Below are 21814 nucleotides of genomic sequence, written 5' to 3' on the forward strand. Positions count from 1 at the left end.
CTGTCACTGGAGACTGGATGTCCCCTAGCTCGCTGAAGCTGCTGGATGAACTATACACTGCAACACAGAGGAAAGCCCTCTCATAAACAAAAGCACTAAGCTTCAGCCAAGTGGGACTGTTTTCATAGTGTTCTATGAGAAAGCCAGACCATCACAGCGAACAAGTGTTAGGAAAAAACAGTTGAAACTTGACCAAAAAACGACATCCCCTGTCCTAATTTTGGACCTCCATCACTATGTGTCAATGTTTGCGTTGACTGTTGAGTGTGTATCTATCTTTATCTGTATTTGTGTGTGTGTGTGTCTGTGTGTGTGTGTCTATGTGTTGAGTGGGTGCATTCAGAAGCTATACCTGCTTCCTCTGTGGTCCCGGTAGTCCATGTCAAAGCTCTGCATGGAGTCAGTACAAGAGTCTAGGTGGTTCTGTAGCTGTGGCCCCATGGGATACTGGTGCATGGAGGAGTTTGGCTGGGCCGTGGTGTGGTATCGAGGAGGCAAGCTGTTGCTGGTCTCACTGCGGTAGTCACTGTCCCGATCGTCTACAGCACTGTCATGGTCTTCTAGGGCTATAGGGGCCAACAAGACAAGGTAAATAAGGCAACACTGCTGTAAGCATTGACTACATCATAAAAACAACAATTTGAAAAAAAACAAAAAAAACAATCACATACGCAGACAAACAGAACTACACATCGATCCTACATATAATCTCCCACCTACGCTCACACAATTGCACATAGGGGAGATTGTTTGCCTAATCTCTGTATCACACAAAGAAAACAGGGCAATTCACGCACACTTGGGTCAGGACTGGCCAGGTAAGAAGGAGGTCAGGGGGACAAGGGTCATGCATCTGTGAATCACTAAAGAGCCCCTATAGCCTTTTATATCCATGCAAGCAAACCTGCCAACAGGGAACAGTGGGGAATGAGATGAGACTGAAACCAAAACCTATGAGATCATCGGCATCTGGTCAGGGAGGGACTCACAAAGTCGATGTTGACAAATGTGTTCTACTCCTCCTCAGTGACCCAGACTGAACTTGGCAGGTTCTTTGGACCACCGGCCCTGAGCTGGATGGCCTGCTTGAAGGGACAGTTGAGCTTTGTCGCCCTTATCTGACTTGATCAGAAAGATGACTCTGGTGAGACTCTGATTTCATAATACTGTCTCTTAAAAATACAGGGACGAGACCAGTATTCAAGGTGACACTTGAGCACAGGTTGGCAAATGCTTCCCCCTGTTTGTCTAAGGCTGCTATTACATCTCATAGCAACTCAAGAGAGAGAAATTAAATAAATGAATGTTTTTCTCTGGCTGGAGTGATTCCTGTTGGTGCAGAAAAACATGCACAAAGCACTGGGGATAGGCCAAGGTGAAGCTTTGGGAAAGTTTACAATTACTTTACCACAGAAGAAGTGTTTTACATACTCAGTGAGTCAGCCCATCCGAAATAGTTGCCTAGTGAAGGTGTAGATGTTAACAGAGAAGTAGGACAAACACATCAGAAACACATGCATACACAACACACAAACCATATTCAGCACACACAAACAAGCTTGCACAGAGCTTGCACAGAGTACTCCAGTGGAGCTCAGATGATGGCAAGTGTTTCCCTAGACAGATACAGACAGAATGAGAAGTCATCAGAGCTGCTCTCATTCCTGCTATTTTATAGGGAAGGGGATGGGTGTTTGGAACATTTCCATTGTTAGGTGAAGGGAGGAGCCGCACACAGATTAGTGGAAACACTCACTATGTGTCCGCCTGTCACGTGTTAGAGGGAGGGAGAGTAGGCAAAAGGAGAGTGCTTTGAAATTCTACCTCTGGCCGTTTTTTTTATTTTTTAAACCACAAACCATTATCACATTGGACAAACAAATAGTGAAAAGAAGAAGACAACACTGAAAAACATGCATAGAAACATGGCATCCCTGTCTGTTGACATTCTTCTTCACTTTTCATCAGTTGTGACTGACTTCAACATTGTTGATTGGGTGTAAAGGCTTACTTGATGTCAACTCTGTTAAAGAGATTCACACATAACTCAGAAAAAAAGGAGAAAAAAAGAGGAAATAACTAGTGGTCATATGACACTGTCAGAGAGCCACAGGGCTGGTGAAATGGCTCCATCTAGTTGGCATACAGGGTATGGCAGACCCACTCACAGCATTGGGAGGCAGCAAACGGTAGTGGGCGTTTCTGGACCTCATCCTGAAGAGGGTACTGGAGAGGAGGGAGACAACAGGAACTGTCAATATTGGTTCTGGCCCTTATCGTCATCAACAACATCAATGTATCATGATTGGCATCCTCGTCGTACACACGTGTGAACATATTATTGCCACCACCATTGTGGCAACGATGTCAATGTACGGTAACTACATGTATCATGATAGTTACTTCCTCTCAGAAAGCTAAAAGAGTACAAATGCTAGGATCTGGAAAACATAAATGTGGAGAGTTTTATGGAAGTATTTAGATGGTTAGAAGAGAGACAGGCATGCTCTGTGAGGGAATAAAGGACCAAACATGTACTGTATCGCTAAGGTTATCGCTAAAGCATCACATGACAATATACTGTACCTAACCAGTGTTTTCTGTGATGTGCCAAAGCTTGATAAGAAACCACATGACCAACATAGTTAGACTCTGTTACTCTGCTCCTATTTACATGTATTTCACTGTGTGCAAAGCGAGTAAATGCAAAGTGGCAAGACGAGTCAAATCCTGACATAAGGTGACAGAGCACTCAACCAAATCGCATTAGACATTTTTAAATATGTAAATGTGGTGAGGGTAAATTAGTTCTAGAACAGCATGAAACTTTAATGGATGTAGATGTTTTAACACAAAAAAACCATCTCCTTCACTGTTTTTCATAATGGCCAAATAGTTTGTGTTTCTTTTTCGCTAAATGTCTAGCATCATATAACCTTGTCCCCAGGCTACTGCGCACATGAGCCTTGAATAACAACGACTCAAACCTGGCCTTAGTGGGAGTGAATTTGCTGAGTAAGGTATTTGTTAATATTTGATTTCAGCAAATCACCCTTACCTCATCATGGATCGTCATGGTGTTGATGCGCTCCAGCTTGCCTGTCCAATACTGCGCCTCGTCCTCTGGGATGTCTGACAGAGGGACACACACACACGGGTGACTGGTTACAGTAGTGGCATCAGATCCAATCCCATCCCATCCCATTCACACTCTGGCGTAGGCCATGAAGGTATTATATATTCATGCCCTTTTAATATAACATAAGCCACTTAGGAGTGGGCCATTAAATTTTTTTTTGACTCCACTGTAGTAATCTTTAATGATGACATAACCAACACTGAGAACAAGATTGCGAGATTGCAAAGCCTTTACTAGTGCAGATCTTGGTACTTCAAAAAGTATATTGGCAAACAGACACTGATACCAAGTGCCAAACCACAGGTCTACCACCACAGCCCTTCTCTTCATCCCTGCAGCCAGATGGGTCGTGATCCTCTACAGACATTAAAAGAGGGTCTGACACAAAGGCCAGGGCTTCAAAGGCAGATGAAAACACTGGTCTGGTGAATGGGATCAGTGGCGCACGCACACACGCACACACACACACGCACACGCACACACACACTTCAAAGACCTGTCCTTAAACACCTGAAAGCAGCTCTAGCCCGCTCACAGACAGACCCGCCGCTTTAAACTTTGATGCCACCGCTCATAGGGCCTGCTGTATTGACAACACAGGTAGCATAGGGACAGGGGTGTGGAGAGCAACGCACACATTACGTAACTGTCCTCTCTCAGCAAAGACAACATGGGCTGCATTCAGGAGGCTCGGACAACCTGATGGCATTTCAGCAAATCAATATCAGGTGTGGGTTACGTCAAAGCATCACTGGAAAGGCCTATAATCTTCCATTCCATGTACTGTGCCTGAGGCTTGCCATATCTTCCAAAGCAACGTCAAAAGTCAACCTTTAGTATGCCAGCAGCACACACACACACACACACACACACACACACACACACACACACACACACACACACACACACACACACACACACACACACACACACACACACACACACACACACACACACACACAGTTTTAGTAAAATGGACAAGGAGTTGAAGAAGCAGTGGAGACATGTTCAATAGGAATCGTTTGGTAGTTGTTTGATCTAGGAATTGTGATTAGATTAAATCTTACCGAAGGGCAGCTCAAAGCGAGTGTCCAGCAGAACCCGATGGGGTGTTGGGTTCTTGGTGCCATAGATCTCATCTGCCTTCATCAGAACCTCAGCATCCAGGAAGGTCCACTCTCCTGAGCCCTCCTGCAAGGCGATGAGGGCAGCTCATACACAGACACAGAGTTCACGAGTTCTGTTCCACTCAGTCAGAGACAAATGATAAAAGCTGACGTAGTATGAAAAAATAATGAGATCTGGCTGCGGTCTGTACCAGAACCAGCGGCCATACTACTTTATACGTTTTGTGTTACATTTTAGCAGGCTGTATTATGCTATCATGATATCCAAAAAGGTGAAAGCGCAAGACTGAATGTCAAAGTATATGTTTAGATGTTCATTACAATTAACCAATTAAACAAGAGCCAGCACAATATTTTGAGGGTTTTCGTGTGTGTGTGTGTGTGTGTGTGTGTGTGTGTGTGTGTGTGTATCCTCTGTGACCCTCACCTCCTCTGACTGGCGGATGCTCTTGAGTGGGACCCAGGCGGTCCCCACCATGGTATCCCAGATGAGGCCTTTGTTCCACACCTCCACAATGAGGCCCAGGTCCAGACGGTTAATCTCACTGGAGAGAGAGAGAGGGGGACGAAGAGAGATAAAGAGAGAGAGAGAGAGAGAGAGAAGAGAAGACATTAGGATTTCATTGATGGTAAAAATGTATACTTAATTAGCATTGTTTGGTAATACAACTAAATTAAAACATGTAATTCATATTAATTAATTTCCACATAAACTCGGTGCTCAATAAGCCTTTGTTTATGCATCATGTCAGCTGTCGTCATGCCTTCCACCTGTATCTTACTATTCATTTGCGATTCAAAAGGATGCAAACACAGCTTTAGGTGGGCAATAAACCAGAGAACATCATTTGAAAATCATCAATGACAGCAAAACAAAGGGAAGATGAGAAGGAAGATAAGAGGGAGGGATGATGAGAGGGAGGAAAAGAGGGAAAATAATTTACGAAAGTGCACAACTCTGAGTAGCCGAGGTGTTAGTGAGCCCAGGTGCACCACAATAGCAATATTTCAAAACCGAGCACTCACACAAAGGGATGCTCCTCATGAAACCATTGTACTAATGAATAGAGCTGCATTGACAGTCAACGCAGAGACCATTACTGTGCTTTCGCGAAGTTTGATAAATTATGTACAGTATAAATATTTTCATTTTTCATTTATAAACTGTCCAGAAAATTACACTGTTTATCCACTGAACACCCTAATGCCTAAACCCTTGACAATTGCTGAATGTTGACATTTATAAACATTCATTATATTGGCAGAATTCAACTAGTAAACATGACTGTGAGCGCTTCTCATGACGACAAACTGAAAATCTATTCTTGATCGTCCATCTTGTTGACATCGCTTTAATCTCTCTTTCTGCAGCATAAATTGCAAAAGAGAAAGAAGCTGCAGACCCACTGTTGTGTAAAAGCAGCATTTAGAAACACATTCATGATTAATTTGTGCTTCCCATTGTCAGTGCATCGAGATGGGAATGAGCAGACTCCCTGGCCACGGGGGGGGGGCTCCCCCACCCCTCCTGACATGCTTTGCGAAACAACAAAAAGCGCTACAAAGAATGCACCATTTTTCCCCCTCTACATTTATAATGTCTTCCATTTAGTTGTGCCCTAAACACTCAGAATGTCAGGATAGGATGGTGTAATTACTAATTGATAGGTTGCTATAGAGACAGATTGTCTTCTTTTGAGGCTTCACACAAACACAGAAACATTAAGGTCTCGTTGATGTTCCATCTTACTACGGCTCCCTGTCGTGTCAACAGCGAGAGATCTTTCAATGCCCTCAACTGTGAAAAGAAACACAATCACAGCACAACCATAAGCACGGCAGTTCAAATGAGACAACACAGCCAGAGGTTTTTAAACATCACACAAGCTCTAGGATGAAGTGGAAACAAAACTCTACGCGTGTTGTATTTGTACCACAACAGAACAATATCCTGACAATTAAGCCCAGAGCATAGCAGGGGCTTTATGGGAGACTGCCCTACAGATAAGGGATGCAAGGGATGTACCAATCGATCCATACGCTGTCACATACACACCTGCTTTCTGTCCACCAGGGATGGTCATTATCTCATAAGTAAAGTGTGGTCTGGACTCAAGTCTACAAGGGCCTCTGGCTAACAGAGATACACAACAGGCTGACCTGGACAGCCAGGCAATCTACAGGCAATCTGTCATTACATGAAGGAGAGTAGCTAGCTGTGTTGAAAAACATGTACTATATAAGTCAATGACAGTGTATACTGTACGATCAATATCATTTAGGAAATCTGCCTTTGTTACATAAAGATTGACCTACAACAATAACCACAACAATATTAGATAATAGATTCATTAAGTCTCTGGATCCAAAACTCAGGAAGTGAAACAAGGTAGGAGCTTACTAGCACCACAAAGTCACCACAAAGAGAAAGAAAAATCCAGCAGAGCCGGTTTCAAGATTTAATCCTTCCTGCAGTTAAGCTTTTTGCAAACACAATGCCTATGATTCACCTCAACTGGACCGCACAATGTCCTGTGTGTCATTGTTTCGGGATAGAACTTGTATTTGACTATTCACATACAGGTGTAACAGTTGGTGCTTTTGTAGAGGGGGGGGGGGGGCAGTGCTGAACATTTGTTGGCAACAGCGCCTGCTGACAGATGTATATTGTTAAGTAACACAGGCAGAGCACTCAACCTCAGCAGCATCCTTTATGTAGTTCTGGAAAGATAAACAGCGCAATAATGAGCAGGAGAACATATACACATTTGCTAAGGGATACGGGTGAGAGTGAAGATAGCTTTCCCCACATAACTAATGCTGAAAATGAAGAGAATGAGGAAGTTAAACAAATAAATAACGAGGAGGAAGTGAACAGCTGTGAGAGAGTACAGTATAGGATCCTTCCCAGAAACAAGCCATCCGCATCGACCAGGAGGAAACAAACATTCTTGGAAATCTGAGACAGCAGCCTAGCTGCCACATTTGCTTTGTGTAAACCATTGACCTGCACTGTAATTACAGAGTATTAGCAGCCAGGGGCTGTGTCAGGCCCTTGCCTACAGGGACAGCAGCACTCTTGTGATTGGCTTTTAATTTGTAGTAATGCCAAAGCAATCAGCATTGTCAATCCAACTCAGGTAAAGGTCTAAGTACTGTAAGCCTGCTTGGAGAGCATCTCTCTAATTGTTATCAAACAGCAACACACACACATACACAGATATGGATACGGACACACAGACACAAACACGCACACACGCCATGCCACCCAATTCGCTGCTGATATGTAGCCCTGTAAAAGTCTATAGGTGGATAGATTCAGATTGTTTGTCCTTCAAGAGAAAAATCTTTCAACAGGTCACAGTACACACGAGAGAACAAACTGTACTGTAGTGTGTGAGAGACAGCGAGGGTAGAGGACAGGTGTAGAGAGTGTGTCTTCGGAGTGTGTGGTCAGTCACTTACAACATGAAGTCCTGCTCCCAGCACGGCTGGTCCCCACGCACCGTAATGGTGGTGCTCTTGACATTCTGCACCTTCAGAGTCACATAGGTGTTGAACCTATCTGAAACGCAGAAGAGGAAGATGATAACAAGTCTGCATAGAACGCCATACCTGTACAAGATTAGATACTAACATACAACAGTTGCTAGCTACGAAGAGGTAATGACGGGGACAGTCACAAACAATGATATTACATTCATAATCATCGATAATATAGAGTGGACTATTATCTTGTAGTACTGTAGCATAGCAGTCGTAGGAGGGGGACATGGAGAAAGAGTGGACCATTACTGCATGTTGGTCAAATGGTCCATGTTCCTCTGTATGTGCATCACACTAGCAGTAATCTACAGGAAATCAACACAGAGCCTTCTGTACACAGAGCTGAAAAGACATGGGCGGGGCCTGAGATGAAACACGGATCATAACATGATCCTGACCGAAGATCAGCCTTCAGGGCCCTTACAACAGTAATGCTGGCCTGGGCCAGGCAGGCTAGCTCCAGTACACATCAGCCTTCAGGGCCCTTACAACAGTAATGCTGGCCTGGGCCAGGCAGGCTAGCTCCAGTACACATCAGCCTTCAGGGCCCTTACAACAGTAATGCTGGCCTGGGCCAGGCAGGCTAGCTCCAGTACACATCAGCTTTGTGAGAGTGACAGCGATAGATGCTAGTGAGAGTGAAAGAAGATAAGTCTGTGTGTCGTCGTCGTCGTCCCCCGGCCAACACGGTGCTCTGACCCTGTTAATCTCAGATGAGAGTCCTGATGAGAGACACAGCTATTGGATCCCTGATCTGACCCTGATCCCTAACCCCAGTCTCTCTCCCTCCTACAGTAGCTCAGGGCGAGATCAGTGGTAACCTCCACTCTGACACCAAGACATCGTCGGCCAGCTGATGACAACAGAGAGACGGGATACCTGTGACCCGTCTGCAGAGCAGAAAAGGTCTCCGTCATTTTTCATAACATCATGTAAAAAAAAAAAAAAACAAGGTTAAAAGACCATGGTTTGATTTTGTAAACATTCTGGAAAGGTAGGTTCCACAATGAGAGGGGATAGTCTGGTTTGCTAAAAATTGATGCGTCAAAGTAGTTAATATTTATGGTAGGATATAAAAGGAAAAAAATCACAAAAGGCTAGCGAACATGACAGTTCAGAAGGCTTTCGGAATCAGTAACATATTCCACTCTAGCCATAAGAGGATAATGCTACAACTACGTGACGTGAAATACGTGACGTTCTTTGACCCCTCTGTCTGACGTACTGAACTGGTACAGTAACCCCCCAGCAGCAGTGACGTAGAGGGAGGAGGAGGCTGGGCCCAGAGGCCCTGTGCTGCAGACGTGTAGTCAGCTTTCATAGCCAGGGCTCTCCAACAGCAGAGGTTGGTTGTCCTCATCCAAAATGGAGTCAGAGCTACAACCTACTGCTGTATGCAGCGCTGCAGCGCCCCACCCGTGTCAGCCGGGGGGGATTAGACCGCCCGTGACATAACCACTACTTTTCATTTCCTGTGCCGGAGGGTGAAGGCGGAGGGCGGGCAGACACGTGCCCGCTGATGCGCTCTGCCAACCAGCAGGCAGCCCCCCCCTCTTCACTGTCAACATCAGTCCTTCCCCTCCTTCTCTCTGACAGCGCTGACTCTACCCCCAGCCTGGGGCAGAGAGGAGGGGCTATGCTGGATTAAAACCAACTAGTCATCTGAGCTCACATACCCCATGATGGTGTTAGATGGCTACTATACATGCAGCCCAGCCAGAATCAGATGTTATCCAACAAACTAGCAGTGAGTGACAATACTTAACAAAAGACACACCCCACACTCAACACATGTCAAATGTCACACACACACACACACACACACTTATCTTTTCTGGGGGAACTATTCGATGAAGCAGTTGGGTTATCTACAGTACATGGGAAAACATAGATGGGCATCAGCTGTTCATTTGCAGACTGGTCCCTTGAGTACCCATAAGAATGTTTTCAAAGGTTTCCAGGGTGATGAGCAGAAACATTCCATGGTTACAACCAGATCAGGATCAGTCGATAGACCTCTCTCTTGCACAACGAGACCAAAAACAAACAAACAGACAGAATCCAGACCACATACCACACAGAAATAATGCATTAACACTAACGCAGCATGTAAGCTCCATAGGGTTAGACTACATTGTAACCAGCTCTCCAGCTGCAGTGACAGCGGGTAAATGGGGCTCCAGAGTGGAGAAGACGCAGGCCAAATTAGTGTCTCTAGAGAGCAGTAACAATAGATCCATTACAAAAGTGCCTGGAGATGCTCAGCCATTTTGCCTTCCTAATTAGATGGCCCATGCTTTTTACCACACTCGCTTCCCATGAACACAAGTGAAAAGATAAGATGGAGGAGGTACGGATTAGATCAGGCCCGCTAATTGTTGTCTCTCCCTGGGAGAGCTCTTCCTCGATTGGAGCATAAGAGATTGATACAATCTCTGCAGCATCAGGAGGAAACACGCCACCACCCTCGGTCATAACACAGACATGGACACACACCAAAACATTAGTCAGTCAAACATAGACTACCACTACCAGAGTACAAAGCATTAAATAAATGTGCACCCTCCATCTATCAGTATCTGTCCAGCATTGATGGTGATATGTTAACTGTCAGAGTGTCTAGACTAATAAAAAATGAAAGTTCTAACACTAATGGGTATAATGTTGTACCTGATCAGCGTCCCTGGCTGTACTTTGGTGAGCTCACAGTCACGGAGCCCCCCTCTGTCGCTCACACTCACCCCAAATGCCTTATTCAAGTGTCTTCATTCATTACTGACGCATGCTGAGTTTTTCAATAAATTAGTCAGAAAACACACAGACGGTTGGAAGGCTGACATTTACAATTCAGACCCCTCATAAATGTTGTAAGGGTTAGCAGACATTCTGCTGTAACAAGGAGCAGTACCCATGTCGTTGTGTACGAGTACTGCCCCATTTGTGGCAGGTATGTATTTACGGTACAAGTTGGCTATGTGTAGGCAGTAGGCTGTGTTTGTTTCCTGAGCAGATACTGGACACTTATTCATGTGAAGCACCAATTAGGAGTCTTCAGAAAACAAACCTACTTGTAACGCGAAGACCAAAAGCCTCTGAAAGCTTGTGGTGTTTTGAGGGATCAGCCACCCAACACAACCGACTACCAATGTGGGCCACCCAATGTGGGCCACCCAACACAACCGACTACCAATGTGGGCCATGGGAGCCAACTATAGCAGCCTGCAGTGCCCATTCTGACCAAAAAAAACCACACCTGAGATGGGTTTCCTGTTCAGGCTCTGCTGGTAGCTCACTCCATGGGTAAAGTAATTGTAGGCAACAACAAACAGTAAATATAAGTAAAATGTGAATAAACTTTGAGGAACTATAGCCTTTCTCCCGGCTATTAATTACTGTAGCTGTCAGGTTTGATGTTTAGTACAGCAGTAGGGAAAAAGTACTTAAAAATGGTTGTTTCGTTAAAAAATATCTTCGGACGGGCTCAATGAGAAAATTAGCTTTATTTTCAGTTTACCATTCAAATAAACCTATCCTCTGATTTCTACCTCCACCAGCCTCCCCTGCTATAAATGACATGACTCCATCCACACTGATCCGCCCGACAACTCGCAAGACAGGTAGTTCAGGTGACGCAGGTCGTGCTAGAATGACGACACCCTGTCGTAGTACAATGCAGTCACACTGTTATTCAGTACAGTATGAATGGCCCTAAGATTGACTGGACCTTACCAGAGTAAGTGCAAGGGCCCACTTAGCCTTGTAATTTTCTTCAATTGTAAGTTAAGGTTTGTCTGTATCCTTTTCTCAAAAGTCAAAAGAAATTTGGATTAAAAGCTGTTTTTCATGCAACGTTTCTGCTCATCACCCTGGAAACCTTTTTAAAAGCTATTTTTCATGCCCCCCCCTAACCCTAACCCAGCCTCCACAGCTCTTGAGACAGAGTACATCAGGATGCAGTGTAATGAGCTAGCCGTCTATTAAAAGGACTGAAACTAACCTTATTCAAGAGAGCTACTAGCATGATGTTCAAGAGAGCTACTGTTGTTCATGTTGTAGTTATGTGAAGATTTGAGTTGATGCTATTTTCAGTTTAACTTTTGATGTAACTACTCTTGAGATCCTGCAGTTATATTTTCTTGCCTGTTTTGATGTTTGCCTGCCGGCTTTTGTACCTTTAGTCCACCCACACACACATCACCAAACCCTGGAAATGTTACAAACTCAAGAAATCAAATCATTGAGATTAGCTAACCAAATGCTTCCTCAGCGGCGACAGCAGGTAGGGCAGCAAACCTCTTTCACCTGTTATCAATGGCTAATGACCAGTAAAAAAAACACTGCTGCTGCTGCTCTGTGATCATCTGTCAACTCTTCCAGCCAAACATTAACTCACAACCTCTTAGAGTAGAGTTAGAGAACCCTGTGCTAGAACCAGTGGAAAACTGTGACCCATCATGCCACGGCCCAGCTGCAGGTAATCTGTTTTCTTTTCTCCAGAAGCAACGTGAAGCAAAAAAAAACTCTGACCATTTCAAGGTCAATTTTAATTTTAATGTGTGTTAAAAGCGACAGACACAACAGAAGAGACGAAAACATTAAAAGGGTGTGTGTGTGTGTGCCTGTTGCTTACAACATCCCTCTAGTCACACACCTTCTTCCAAAAGGCGCATCAGAGCGTACAGGACAAAGGTGGAATAATGAAATCAGGTCATGTTTAAGGATTCAATAGAATCCTATCCTCATCTGTGAATCGGAGTGTTTACATGTGGCCCTCTCAGTAGAATAGAATAAGCTTTAGGCCACAGTGAAGTGTTTGCTTTGGGGAAGTCACAGGTGGAAGAAGGGCTAGAGGGATACTGGTCTCCATTACCTCCTAAGGCTTCAACCAGGGCTCAACATCCCAGAGACCTAGGACACTTGAACTATATCCCTAACTGCAGAAACCTCACAGAAAACACAGGTTTTAGTTATTCTTTTCAAGTGATCTAGAAACAAGTGAAAGAGTTGGTACTGTAATCCTGCCTTTGGCTAAGATATGGGTCAGTCCTGGTCTTGAGGTGTGAAACTAAAAGCTAAAATCACTCTGGGAGATCCCATGCCACGCCATGGAGGGTGTGACAAGCTGCGCTGTTCTGCTGCTGGCCAGGAACGCAGTCGTGGGGCTTATGGAATAGGAGTGAGGGCAAACAGTGGAGGGATTTGTTTCGTTGGAGGGTGTGGGGATTTGGACTTAGCCAGCACTGATCTCACCTGCGCATGGGCTAGCCTCATGGACACACAGCCTCATGGAATGACAATACACAATCAACCAGCCATTGCTCTGCTAGAAATGTGACTGATTGACCTACCAAGAGAAATGGGTTCAAATGACTTATGAAGGTTAATACATAAAGCCCTGGTCTGCAGACTTCCACTTGTGGAAGTTCATTGTGGGGCCTTAGCCTAAAGGGGCTATAAAGACATGACCTGAAATTAATTTCCAACACTCGACAGGATAACGCCTGAATGGGTGACAAAACACAAGACTCACCTGGAGATCCTTGGAGCTTGGCTTTCTTTACTGTGAAAGAAAGAGACATAAAACAATAATTAGAGAGGACAATCAAAGGTATCATTTTGTTTCTAATCCAGTCTGTAGCAAGTACAGTATCGCACGAGTTGTTATCCCTGTCCTTACGTCAGATTAACAGGATATCACAGTTTGATGTTGATACTTCAGTGGATTGTTTTACAATGGGTCTGAGCAGGTAAACACTCCATGTGCCTTGTATCCTCCCACTGACTCGATGAGTGGAAACCAACAGAGCATGGATGCACATTGGTGAATTAGGGAGCAAAAAAATCAGTCACATAAACACCAGCTCAGGCCCCTGTGTGTTCGTCAACCACAGAAACACAAGGGCACGTGTGATGGTGAGGCCTGACAAATTCATTGATATAGCTGGGACGTGTTGTTGAAGCATGGAGGAAGAAGTTGCGAAGAGTATGATCAGTAACACTGGGAAGACCACCAGAAGGCCTGATGCACTGTGGACTACCATCAGATTTCCATGCTAAGCTTTCATCCAAAGCTACATTTAAAAGTGCAAAACTCTGGTGCAAAACTCTGTTCAGGAGCAGTGTAAATATTTCGTAAGCCGGATCATGTTGTTGTGCTTATTGTATTGTATGGTTTACATGTAATGTTATATTGCTTATATTAATTTTATATGGACTGATGCTGCTGCTTTCTTAGCCAGGTCTCCCTTGCAAAAAGAGACTGTGTCTCAAAAAAATAAAATATATATTACTGGAGGTGGTGGAATGCTACATAACTAATAGTTAATTATGATTAAGGCCAGCATGGCTGAAACATCTGTGTTTTACATTTGATCTTAATTATCAACAAGCAAGAGTTGCAACTCTCTTTATCTACACTTGTGGATCTAGTGGATGTTGAAGCACTCCATCATTGAACCGAAGAAAGAAAAATGTGTTAAAAACATCTTACGTGGTTCAGGTTTTGCATGGAAATGTTCAGCCATTTCTAATATCTCAAACTAAATCAACCACGTGTTCATACTGACCTCAGGGCTATAATCTTTCGCAATGAAATCCCTTAATACACAATCCTCTCCCATCACGGTGAGCCCATCCAGATAGGCTACATACACTCACTGGATGCATAATCCCAACTGATGCTATAACAGTTTGAAGTGTAAAATGGACCACATTCATGCACAACCTCTCCACCCAACATTCCCTCTAGGGCATAAGAAGCCCAACCCACTCTACCCAACATTCCCCGTAGGGCATAAGAAGCCCAACCCACTCTACCCAACATTCCCCGTAGGGCATAAGAAGCCAAAACCTCTCTACCCAACATTCCCCGTAGGGCATATGCAGTCCAAGCCACTATGGTGTGAAAGCAGTGAGCAGGTGCATGGATACAGACGGCACATTCTCAGCGCAGAGCAACTACAAACAGAGGCAGTGAAAGAACTGGCTACCACAATAATTTCTCTTTCTGTTTCTTCACAACATCCCAATTTTAGGATTTGAAATGGTGGGGGGCGGGGGGGGGGGAATAAACAAGCTCTCTCCAGAGTACTCAGGTTTATTTTTAGAGTGCGTTTCACTTTAGACCCATCCTGTATCTATACAATAACTGTTACGGGATTGAAAAAAGGGTTTAGAGGGGATTAATGACGATCCAGCCTTAGAGTAAACGACAGACTCCAGCGATGGCAGATGGGCCGGATTGGGACGACAGGCAGCAGACATTACATGATTCTAAAATGTGAAGCTCTCTCTGCTCTCTGTGCAAGGCTTGCCGGTGAGATTAAGTGGCTAAGACAACTAAATCCACACCAAGCATCAGTGACGCTAAAGAGGGAAAGAGTGGGGAGGGGAGAGAAGGAAAAAGAAAGAAAGAAGGAACGGGGAGAGAGAGCAACTTGTCATTCCCTTCCATTCTGTACCTCATACAGCTTCTCTGGAAAGCTCATAGGGAGCAGTGGAAAAAAGAGAGAGAGACAGACTTGTGTGTTTCCAGGCTGCCTCATTGTGATCTTGGCGTATGGGTTGGCACGACGGCATCATGTCCCAACCAACCTGACGTCATGCAAAGCAGAGGTAAACAGAGCAGAGGCCAATAAACCAAGGGGCCATTATGATGGAAACTGATCCTTATCTCTCCTCTGCTGAGCCCTCCATCCTTGTGAACGCCATGGTAAGCCATCACTGTTTGGCCAGGGGCAATTGCGTAGTTACCCTATCAGCCTGCTGTTTTCTTTATCTCCCGTGCTGTGTGCTCACCTAATGGCCTACCACATCTTTATTTCTTTACTAAATAAGCTAACAAGAATGACATTGGTGATCTTGGTGATGATTAAGACCACAGTGTTGCACTAAAATAGTTCCACAAAGCAGTGCAAGGAAAGATTGCAAATAATCTACAGAATGCTATTACTGCTACTATTACTACTACTACTACTATGCTCAATACTTGGATTCTACTAAAGTATTTAAAATACAGTTGGGAGCTGCCAGAAACAAGGTATTTGAATTGAATTAAGGGATTTCTACCACTGAATCCACTGGCCTCTTGCCTTGCTTGGGACTGTGTTACTCAGCTCTGAGGATTAGCACCCATAACCTTTAAGATAGTGTCAGAGGAGGAGGCCCATGGCTGTGGTCACGTGACCCTGTAAGGCTACACACCCCTCATTCTGGCCGTGTGTGGTGCCCTGTGGCTAAGGAGAGTACCAGGCCCAGGGAGGAAGCAGGAAGAGAATGAGCAGGAAGTGGGGTCAGAATCTCCTGCTGCTATTGTTCAGTATTTACACTCTGCACTGGAGCTGATGAGGTGGAGCCTAGGCGAGCAGGCCAGAGAAAGAGAGAGAGAGAGAGAGCGAGAGAGAGAGAGAGAGCCTGCATGCAACAGATGGCCAGGGGATTACTCTCACAATCTCTCAGCTCTCTCTCTCTGTTCCACTGACTCTACACTCAATCTCTGTGTCTGTCCTCTGACAATTTCCCTTTCCCCTCTCTCTTTCCTATGTCATTCCCTTCCCTTCCTAACACAATCTCTATTTAGGATAGTCCATCTCTAACTACTCTTCCATCTGCCCATCCTCTTCCATGTCAGATTATTGACACAACTAAGTCAGTGCCAAAGCAAACTGTGCAGTCTTCAAGTAAATACCACCCATTGTATCATTTCATGGCATGAGCGCTGTCACGCACACTGAATTTGACTATGACTACAAAGGGACAAGCATCAGTGTTTTTAGAGAGTCCACAAAATGAATCCCACTCCATGTCAACAGCACACTTTGCATTTGAAAAGGCTTAGTGCCTCCTGAATGTTTACTCTGCAAAGAAATACAGCTATCATACTGTGATGCTCTGTGTTGGGGCGATAGGATAGGAGGCCCACCCATGTGAGCCAATTGTCCACCCAGCCCAGCACTGATACACAGCAGGGGTCTCTGTCCCTCTCCCACAAATGGCCACTTGGAGGGGAGACCACTTATCTGTTGTGTAAAGATCACCATGGAGATGGGCCTTTCTACGAGGCAATAAATAAACAAAACCATGACGCTGCTGCTGTTGCTGCTGTATGGTACGGAGCAAGAATGAGTCACAGCAGCCAACCACATTTTCCGGCCTGAGGCCTCAATGCTCCATTATCTTTGGGCAGCCTACACAAGCTCCAGTTTCCATTCGTCACAGCACTAATCAATAAATGGACGTTGTGCATGCTCCAAGAAGACGGAACCACAGCAGTGCAAACATTCTAAATTGGAATATTCATTAGGGTTCTGTTCCCTGTAGGACCTGTGGTCATCTGTCTTGTCACCTCATGAATCTCTCTCACTGGCAGACGCCCTCAACTCTCCTGACCCGTGAAGGAGCCTAAACTAGAGGCTTTAAGAGGTGTCAAACACAATTTCTACTGGATGAAGAAACCTAGGATAGCTTGTGGTGGGGACAAATGCCCAGAGAGAGGACAACAGCTATCATTTTTCAGCATGATATCATGTGGGTTTAAGTCGGGCTGCCTCCACACAGGATTTACTCAAAATTGGACAGAACACTGAATACTAAGAGAGCCTCAAAACATAATGAAACAACATGAATTAAACTTCACTGAAAGCACAACTTGTGTTTACCTATTTTGTTCTTACAAAACATTAGTGAGGCCTATTTAGTAGATCCTCCCATACTCTGCCTGCCATTTCTTCACTTGAGTGATGGGTCTGACTCTATAAATAAAACAATTGCGGAGCACCACAACCACCTTGCCTCAGAGCTACAGAACCTGTGATTGCAGACCGGCCTTGATAACAATGCACATAAACTCCCCCGGAGAATATCCATCTTTGCCAACTGCATGCAACTCTAAGGGCAATTATTTCTTTGCTGTAAATACCCATTACTCAACTGGCACAGTGTAATTGTTGGTGGAGATATGTAACCCAACTTCAAAAGGGTGGTTGACACTACCATGTCTATGTAAAATTGCATGCATTAATTGCTACTCGTTTCCTTATTGAGCTAAACCTGAAGAACTAGACTTAACAGTGAACAGATGCCATCTTTTCATCCCATTATCCTCAGTGCCAAGGAGTGAAAGAGTGCTACTGTAGTGAAACGGTGCTACTGTATGGTTCTCCCGGCAGGAGGACAGAAGGGATGATTACACAGCAATGTTTGCATTTTCAAAAACAAGATTACGAATCAGAACTGAATGGCAGAAAAAATAAACCATGAAAAAACCATAGTGCATCAGTCAGAGCTCAAAGGGCATACTAACATTTTCTGGCAATACGACTAACTGACTACAGAGTACAGAATTATATTTTTCTGCTTCTACTTGATGATATTTCATGCATCATTTATGTACCTTTGTTCACATAATCAGTCAACAAGGATCAATAGGATAAGTAGGCTTAAGTGTAGCAGATATGGGTTTGGAACAACTAAGGTGGCCTAGTTTAGCCCAGACAAACAGACCAGTCACCCTTTTTTTCCTTTCAACAGGAAGGAAGTTCCGAGCGTAGTAGGAACGTCACCGTAGCAACAGGTCAGTCAGTGAAAAATACCACTGAATGTATGGGAAACTAAATAGAACAACCACACGGTCATGGTTAAGACTGTACGTGCAAATGGTACAGGGAGGGGTATGCTATAGAATTAGAATGAGTTCTATGGGGTTCTAACATTCACATGAATGGCGTGAGATCATTCCAGTAGGCCTAGATCAAAAAAAGACATACTGTATCTGTTGAGTCTAATTATGTCAGTCTTTACACAGGTAAAGCTGCACATGAACAGCATTGCATCAACTCAAATATACAGTTATGTCCATATATATTTAGACTTTGTTATTTTAGCTGTTTACCAAAACATATTCAAGTTAATTAATATTATATAACTGTAACTTGAATATGTTTTGGTGCAGATGTTTAGTTTGAGGGTATTCACATCCAAATTGGAGAAAGGGTTTAGGAATTACACCTCTTTAATATGTAGCCCCGTCTTTTTCAAGGAACCAAAAGTAATTGGACAATTGACTCAAAAGATGTTTCATGGACAGGTGTGGGCTATTCCTTCATTGTTTCTTTATCAATTAAGCAGGTAAAAGGTCTGAGTTGATTCCAAGTGTGGCATTTGCATTTGGAAGCTGTTGCTGTGAACGCACAACATGCGGTCAAAGGGGCTCTCAATGCAAGTGAAACAGGCCATCCTTAGGCTGCAAAAACTAAAAAAAAATCCATCAGAGAGATAGTGGCAACATTAGGAGTGGCCGAATCAACAGTTTGGTACGTTCTGAGAAAAAAAGAGCGCACTGGTGAGATCGGCATCACAAAAAGGCCTGGATGTCTACGGAACACAACAGTGGTGGATGATCGCAGGATCCTTTACATGGTAAAGAAAAAACCCTTCACAACATCCAGCCAAGTGAAGAACACTCTCCAGGAGGTAGGCATATCATTATCCAAGTCTACCATAAAGAGAAGACTTCATGAGAGCAAATACAGAGGGTTCACCACAAGGTGCAAACCATTCATAAGCCTCAAGAATAGAAAGGCCAGATTAGACTTTGCCAAAAAACATGTAAAAAAGCCAGCCCAGTTCTGGAACAGCATTCTTTGGACAGATGAAACTAAGATCAACCTTTACCAGAATGATGGGAAGAAAAAAGTATGGAGAAGGCTTGGAATGGCTCATGATCCGAATCATACCACGTCTTCTGTAAAACACAGTGGAGGCAGTGTGATGGCATGGGCATGCATGGCTTCCAATGGCACTGGGTCACTAGTGTTTACTGATGATGTGACAGAAGACAGAAGCAGCCGGATGAATTCTGATGGGGATATACTGTCTGCTCAGATTCAGCCAAATTCAGCAAAGTTGATTGGACGGTGCTTCACAGATGGACAATGACCCAAAACATACTGTGAAAGCAACCCAGGAGTTTTTTAAGGCAAAGAAGTGGAATATTCTGCAATGACCGAATCAATCACCTGATCTTAACCCGATCGAGCATGCATTTCACTTGCTGAAGACAAAACTAATGGCAGAAAGACCCACGAACAAACAACTGAAGACAGCTGCAGTAAAGGCCTGGCAAAGCATCACAAAGGAGGAAACCCAGCATTTGGTGATGTCCATGGGTTCCAGACTTCAGGCAGTCATTGCCTGAAAAGGATTCTCGACAAAGTATTACAAATCATAAATAAAATGTTAATTGTTAATTTGTCCAATTACATTGAAAACAGGGGACTGTGTATAAAAATGGTTGCAATTCTTAAACGTTTCATATTATATTTTTGTTTCAAACTGAAAGTCTGCACTTCAATTGCATCTTGATTATTTCATTTCATTTGTGGTGGCGTACAGAGCCAAAATTATGAAAATTGTGTCACTGTCGAAATATTTCCAGACCTAACTGTACATGAGAATCGGGTTGAGATGTGCCTCTCAACACAGTACTCCGATGTGAGACACATTGGACATTTTCAGTCATAACAAATGCCCATTCAACACTTATAAACAGGTGAGCAGTAGGTGGGGGGCAGCCAATGAGGCAGCCTGGGGGCCAACGCTGACTGCTGGTTAGCAGTTAGTTAGCTGTCTGTTAGGATTGTGTGTGAAGAGAGAGATAAGTTGCTGATGCTAACATTGGGATCAAACTGAAACATTTTACATCAAAGGGTTTATAAGTAGTTAAATGACCAAGTATTATTTGTTTATAAATCATAATAAACAAATATGCAAAAGTCATTTGATGTTTAAAACAAATAGTGAGCTAGTGCACTGTTATTATGCATTAACAGATGCTTATAATGGTGATACTAAATCATACTGTATAAACCCTTTATAACGGTAACCTTAACATAGTGTTACCAACTTGTCTGTTAAACTTAATGTAGGTCTCTTGAGCACATGTGGTCAGCTGCACTGTGACATATCAGTCTATCCTACCAAGGCCTTAGCATTGCCCAGTCCCACTTGGTATGTCTTTACATTTTGTGGATATGAAAAATATAAAATATTCTGGTTACACAAAAAAAATCAAATTTTAATGCCTACAATTATGACCAGAATTTCCACAAGCTCAACACCCCAAACCAAATATTGTTTCATGTCCTAATTTGTTAGACTATCAAACAGAATTGGGCCGAAATTCTGCTTTAATTTCATTATTGTTTACTTTATTTCCTTGTCATGTGTAGGATGTTATTCCGAACTATGATCTGAGCATATCCACACAAAACTTCAAGATGTTACCCATCAAATGGCATCGTGTTTTTGCATCTGATCATTTTTCTAATATTAAAAGCAGTTTAGTTTGGGTGTGGTTTTTAGGCGGAAATTAGTCAAATAGGGCATTCAGCTTAGTAGTTAAAGCTGACAGACCTTTATAGAAAACAGCTGGTACTGGTGTTGACGACTCGATCTCATCTCCAAATTATGTAAACACTATAATACCCTCCAAAGGACGTTCGAACTAAATGACCAACTTAAATTAAGCTAAATTATGAACACGTTTTAAAATGATATATTTTCAATCGTTCTGATGTAAAAACAAAAAGGAAATACATTATCTTCAAACAACAAGACAAAACAATCACGGGAGCAAAAGTTGAACCGTTACAGGTCCCCTATACAAAACAAGCTCTCACACTCTACTTCACTTCCAACCATCGTGTGATTCCTTCTAGAGGTGTCAAAATCTATTTCAAGAAAAGGGCAAACTCACCTCTCACACAAAGTAAAGACATGGCAAAAGCTGTTCTCTGACAGTCCCTCGTATAGTTTCACAATTAACTCAACCTCTTAGCAGAGATATAGTCCGATAACTTCGCATACAGTATATCCAATCATTGTTCAGAAGTTCCCGCAGAATTCGTAGTGTTACAGGTGGGCTTGAGATGCTGGAAGGGGCGAAGCAAAGCTTCGGCAGAGAGCAATAGCCCCCTGCCACGGGCACGCCATGACAAAATTCATT

At 43.6% G+C, this 21814-nt stretch overlaps 1 protein-coding gene across 1 annotated transcript in view; it reads right to left on the bottom strand.

Moving 5' to 3' along the window:
* The window catches only part of unc13bb (unc-13 homolog Bb (C. elegans)), a 69171-nt gene extending 47378 nt beyond the window's left edge, over positions 1 to 21793 (bottom strand). The window contains exons 1-8 of the mRNA XM_083670399.1: positions 21566 to 21793; positions 13343 to 13372; positions 7732 to 7831; positions 4694 to 4811; positions 4207 to 4330; positions 3059 to 3132; positions 2169 to 2226; positions 353 to 566 (exon numbers count right to left, since the gene is read on the bottom strand). Of these exons, the coding sequence (XP_083526525.1) occupies positions 353 to 566; positions 2169 to 2226; positions 3059 to 3132; positions 4207 to 4330; positions 4694 to 4811; positions 7732 to 7831; positions 13343 to 13372; positions 21566 to 21587 (740 nt within the window). The 5' untranslated portion in view covers positions 21588 to 21793. The remainder of the gene's footprint in view (positions 1 to 352; positions 567 to 2168; positions 2227 to 3058; positions 3133 to 4206; positions 4331 to 4693; positions 4812 to 7731; positions 7832 to 13342; positions 13373 to 21565) is intronic.
* Positions 21794 to 21814: the final 21 nt, after the last annotated feature.

This window comes from Argentina silus, assembly GCF_951799395.1.
Source record: "Argentina silus genome assembly, chromosome: 5".
Classification (NCBI taxonomy): Eukaryota; Metazoa; Chordata; class Actinopteri; order Argentiniformes; family Argentinidae; genus Argentina; species Argentina silus.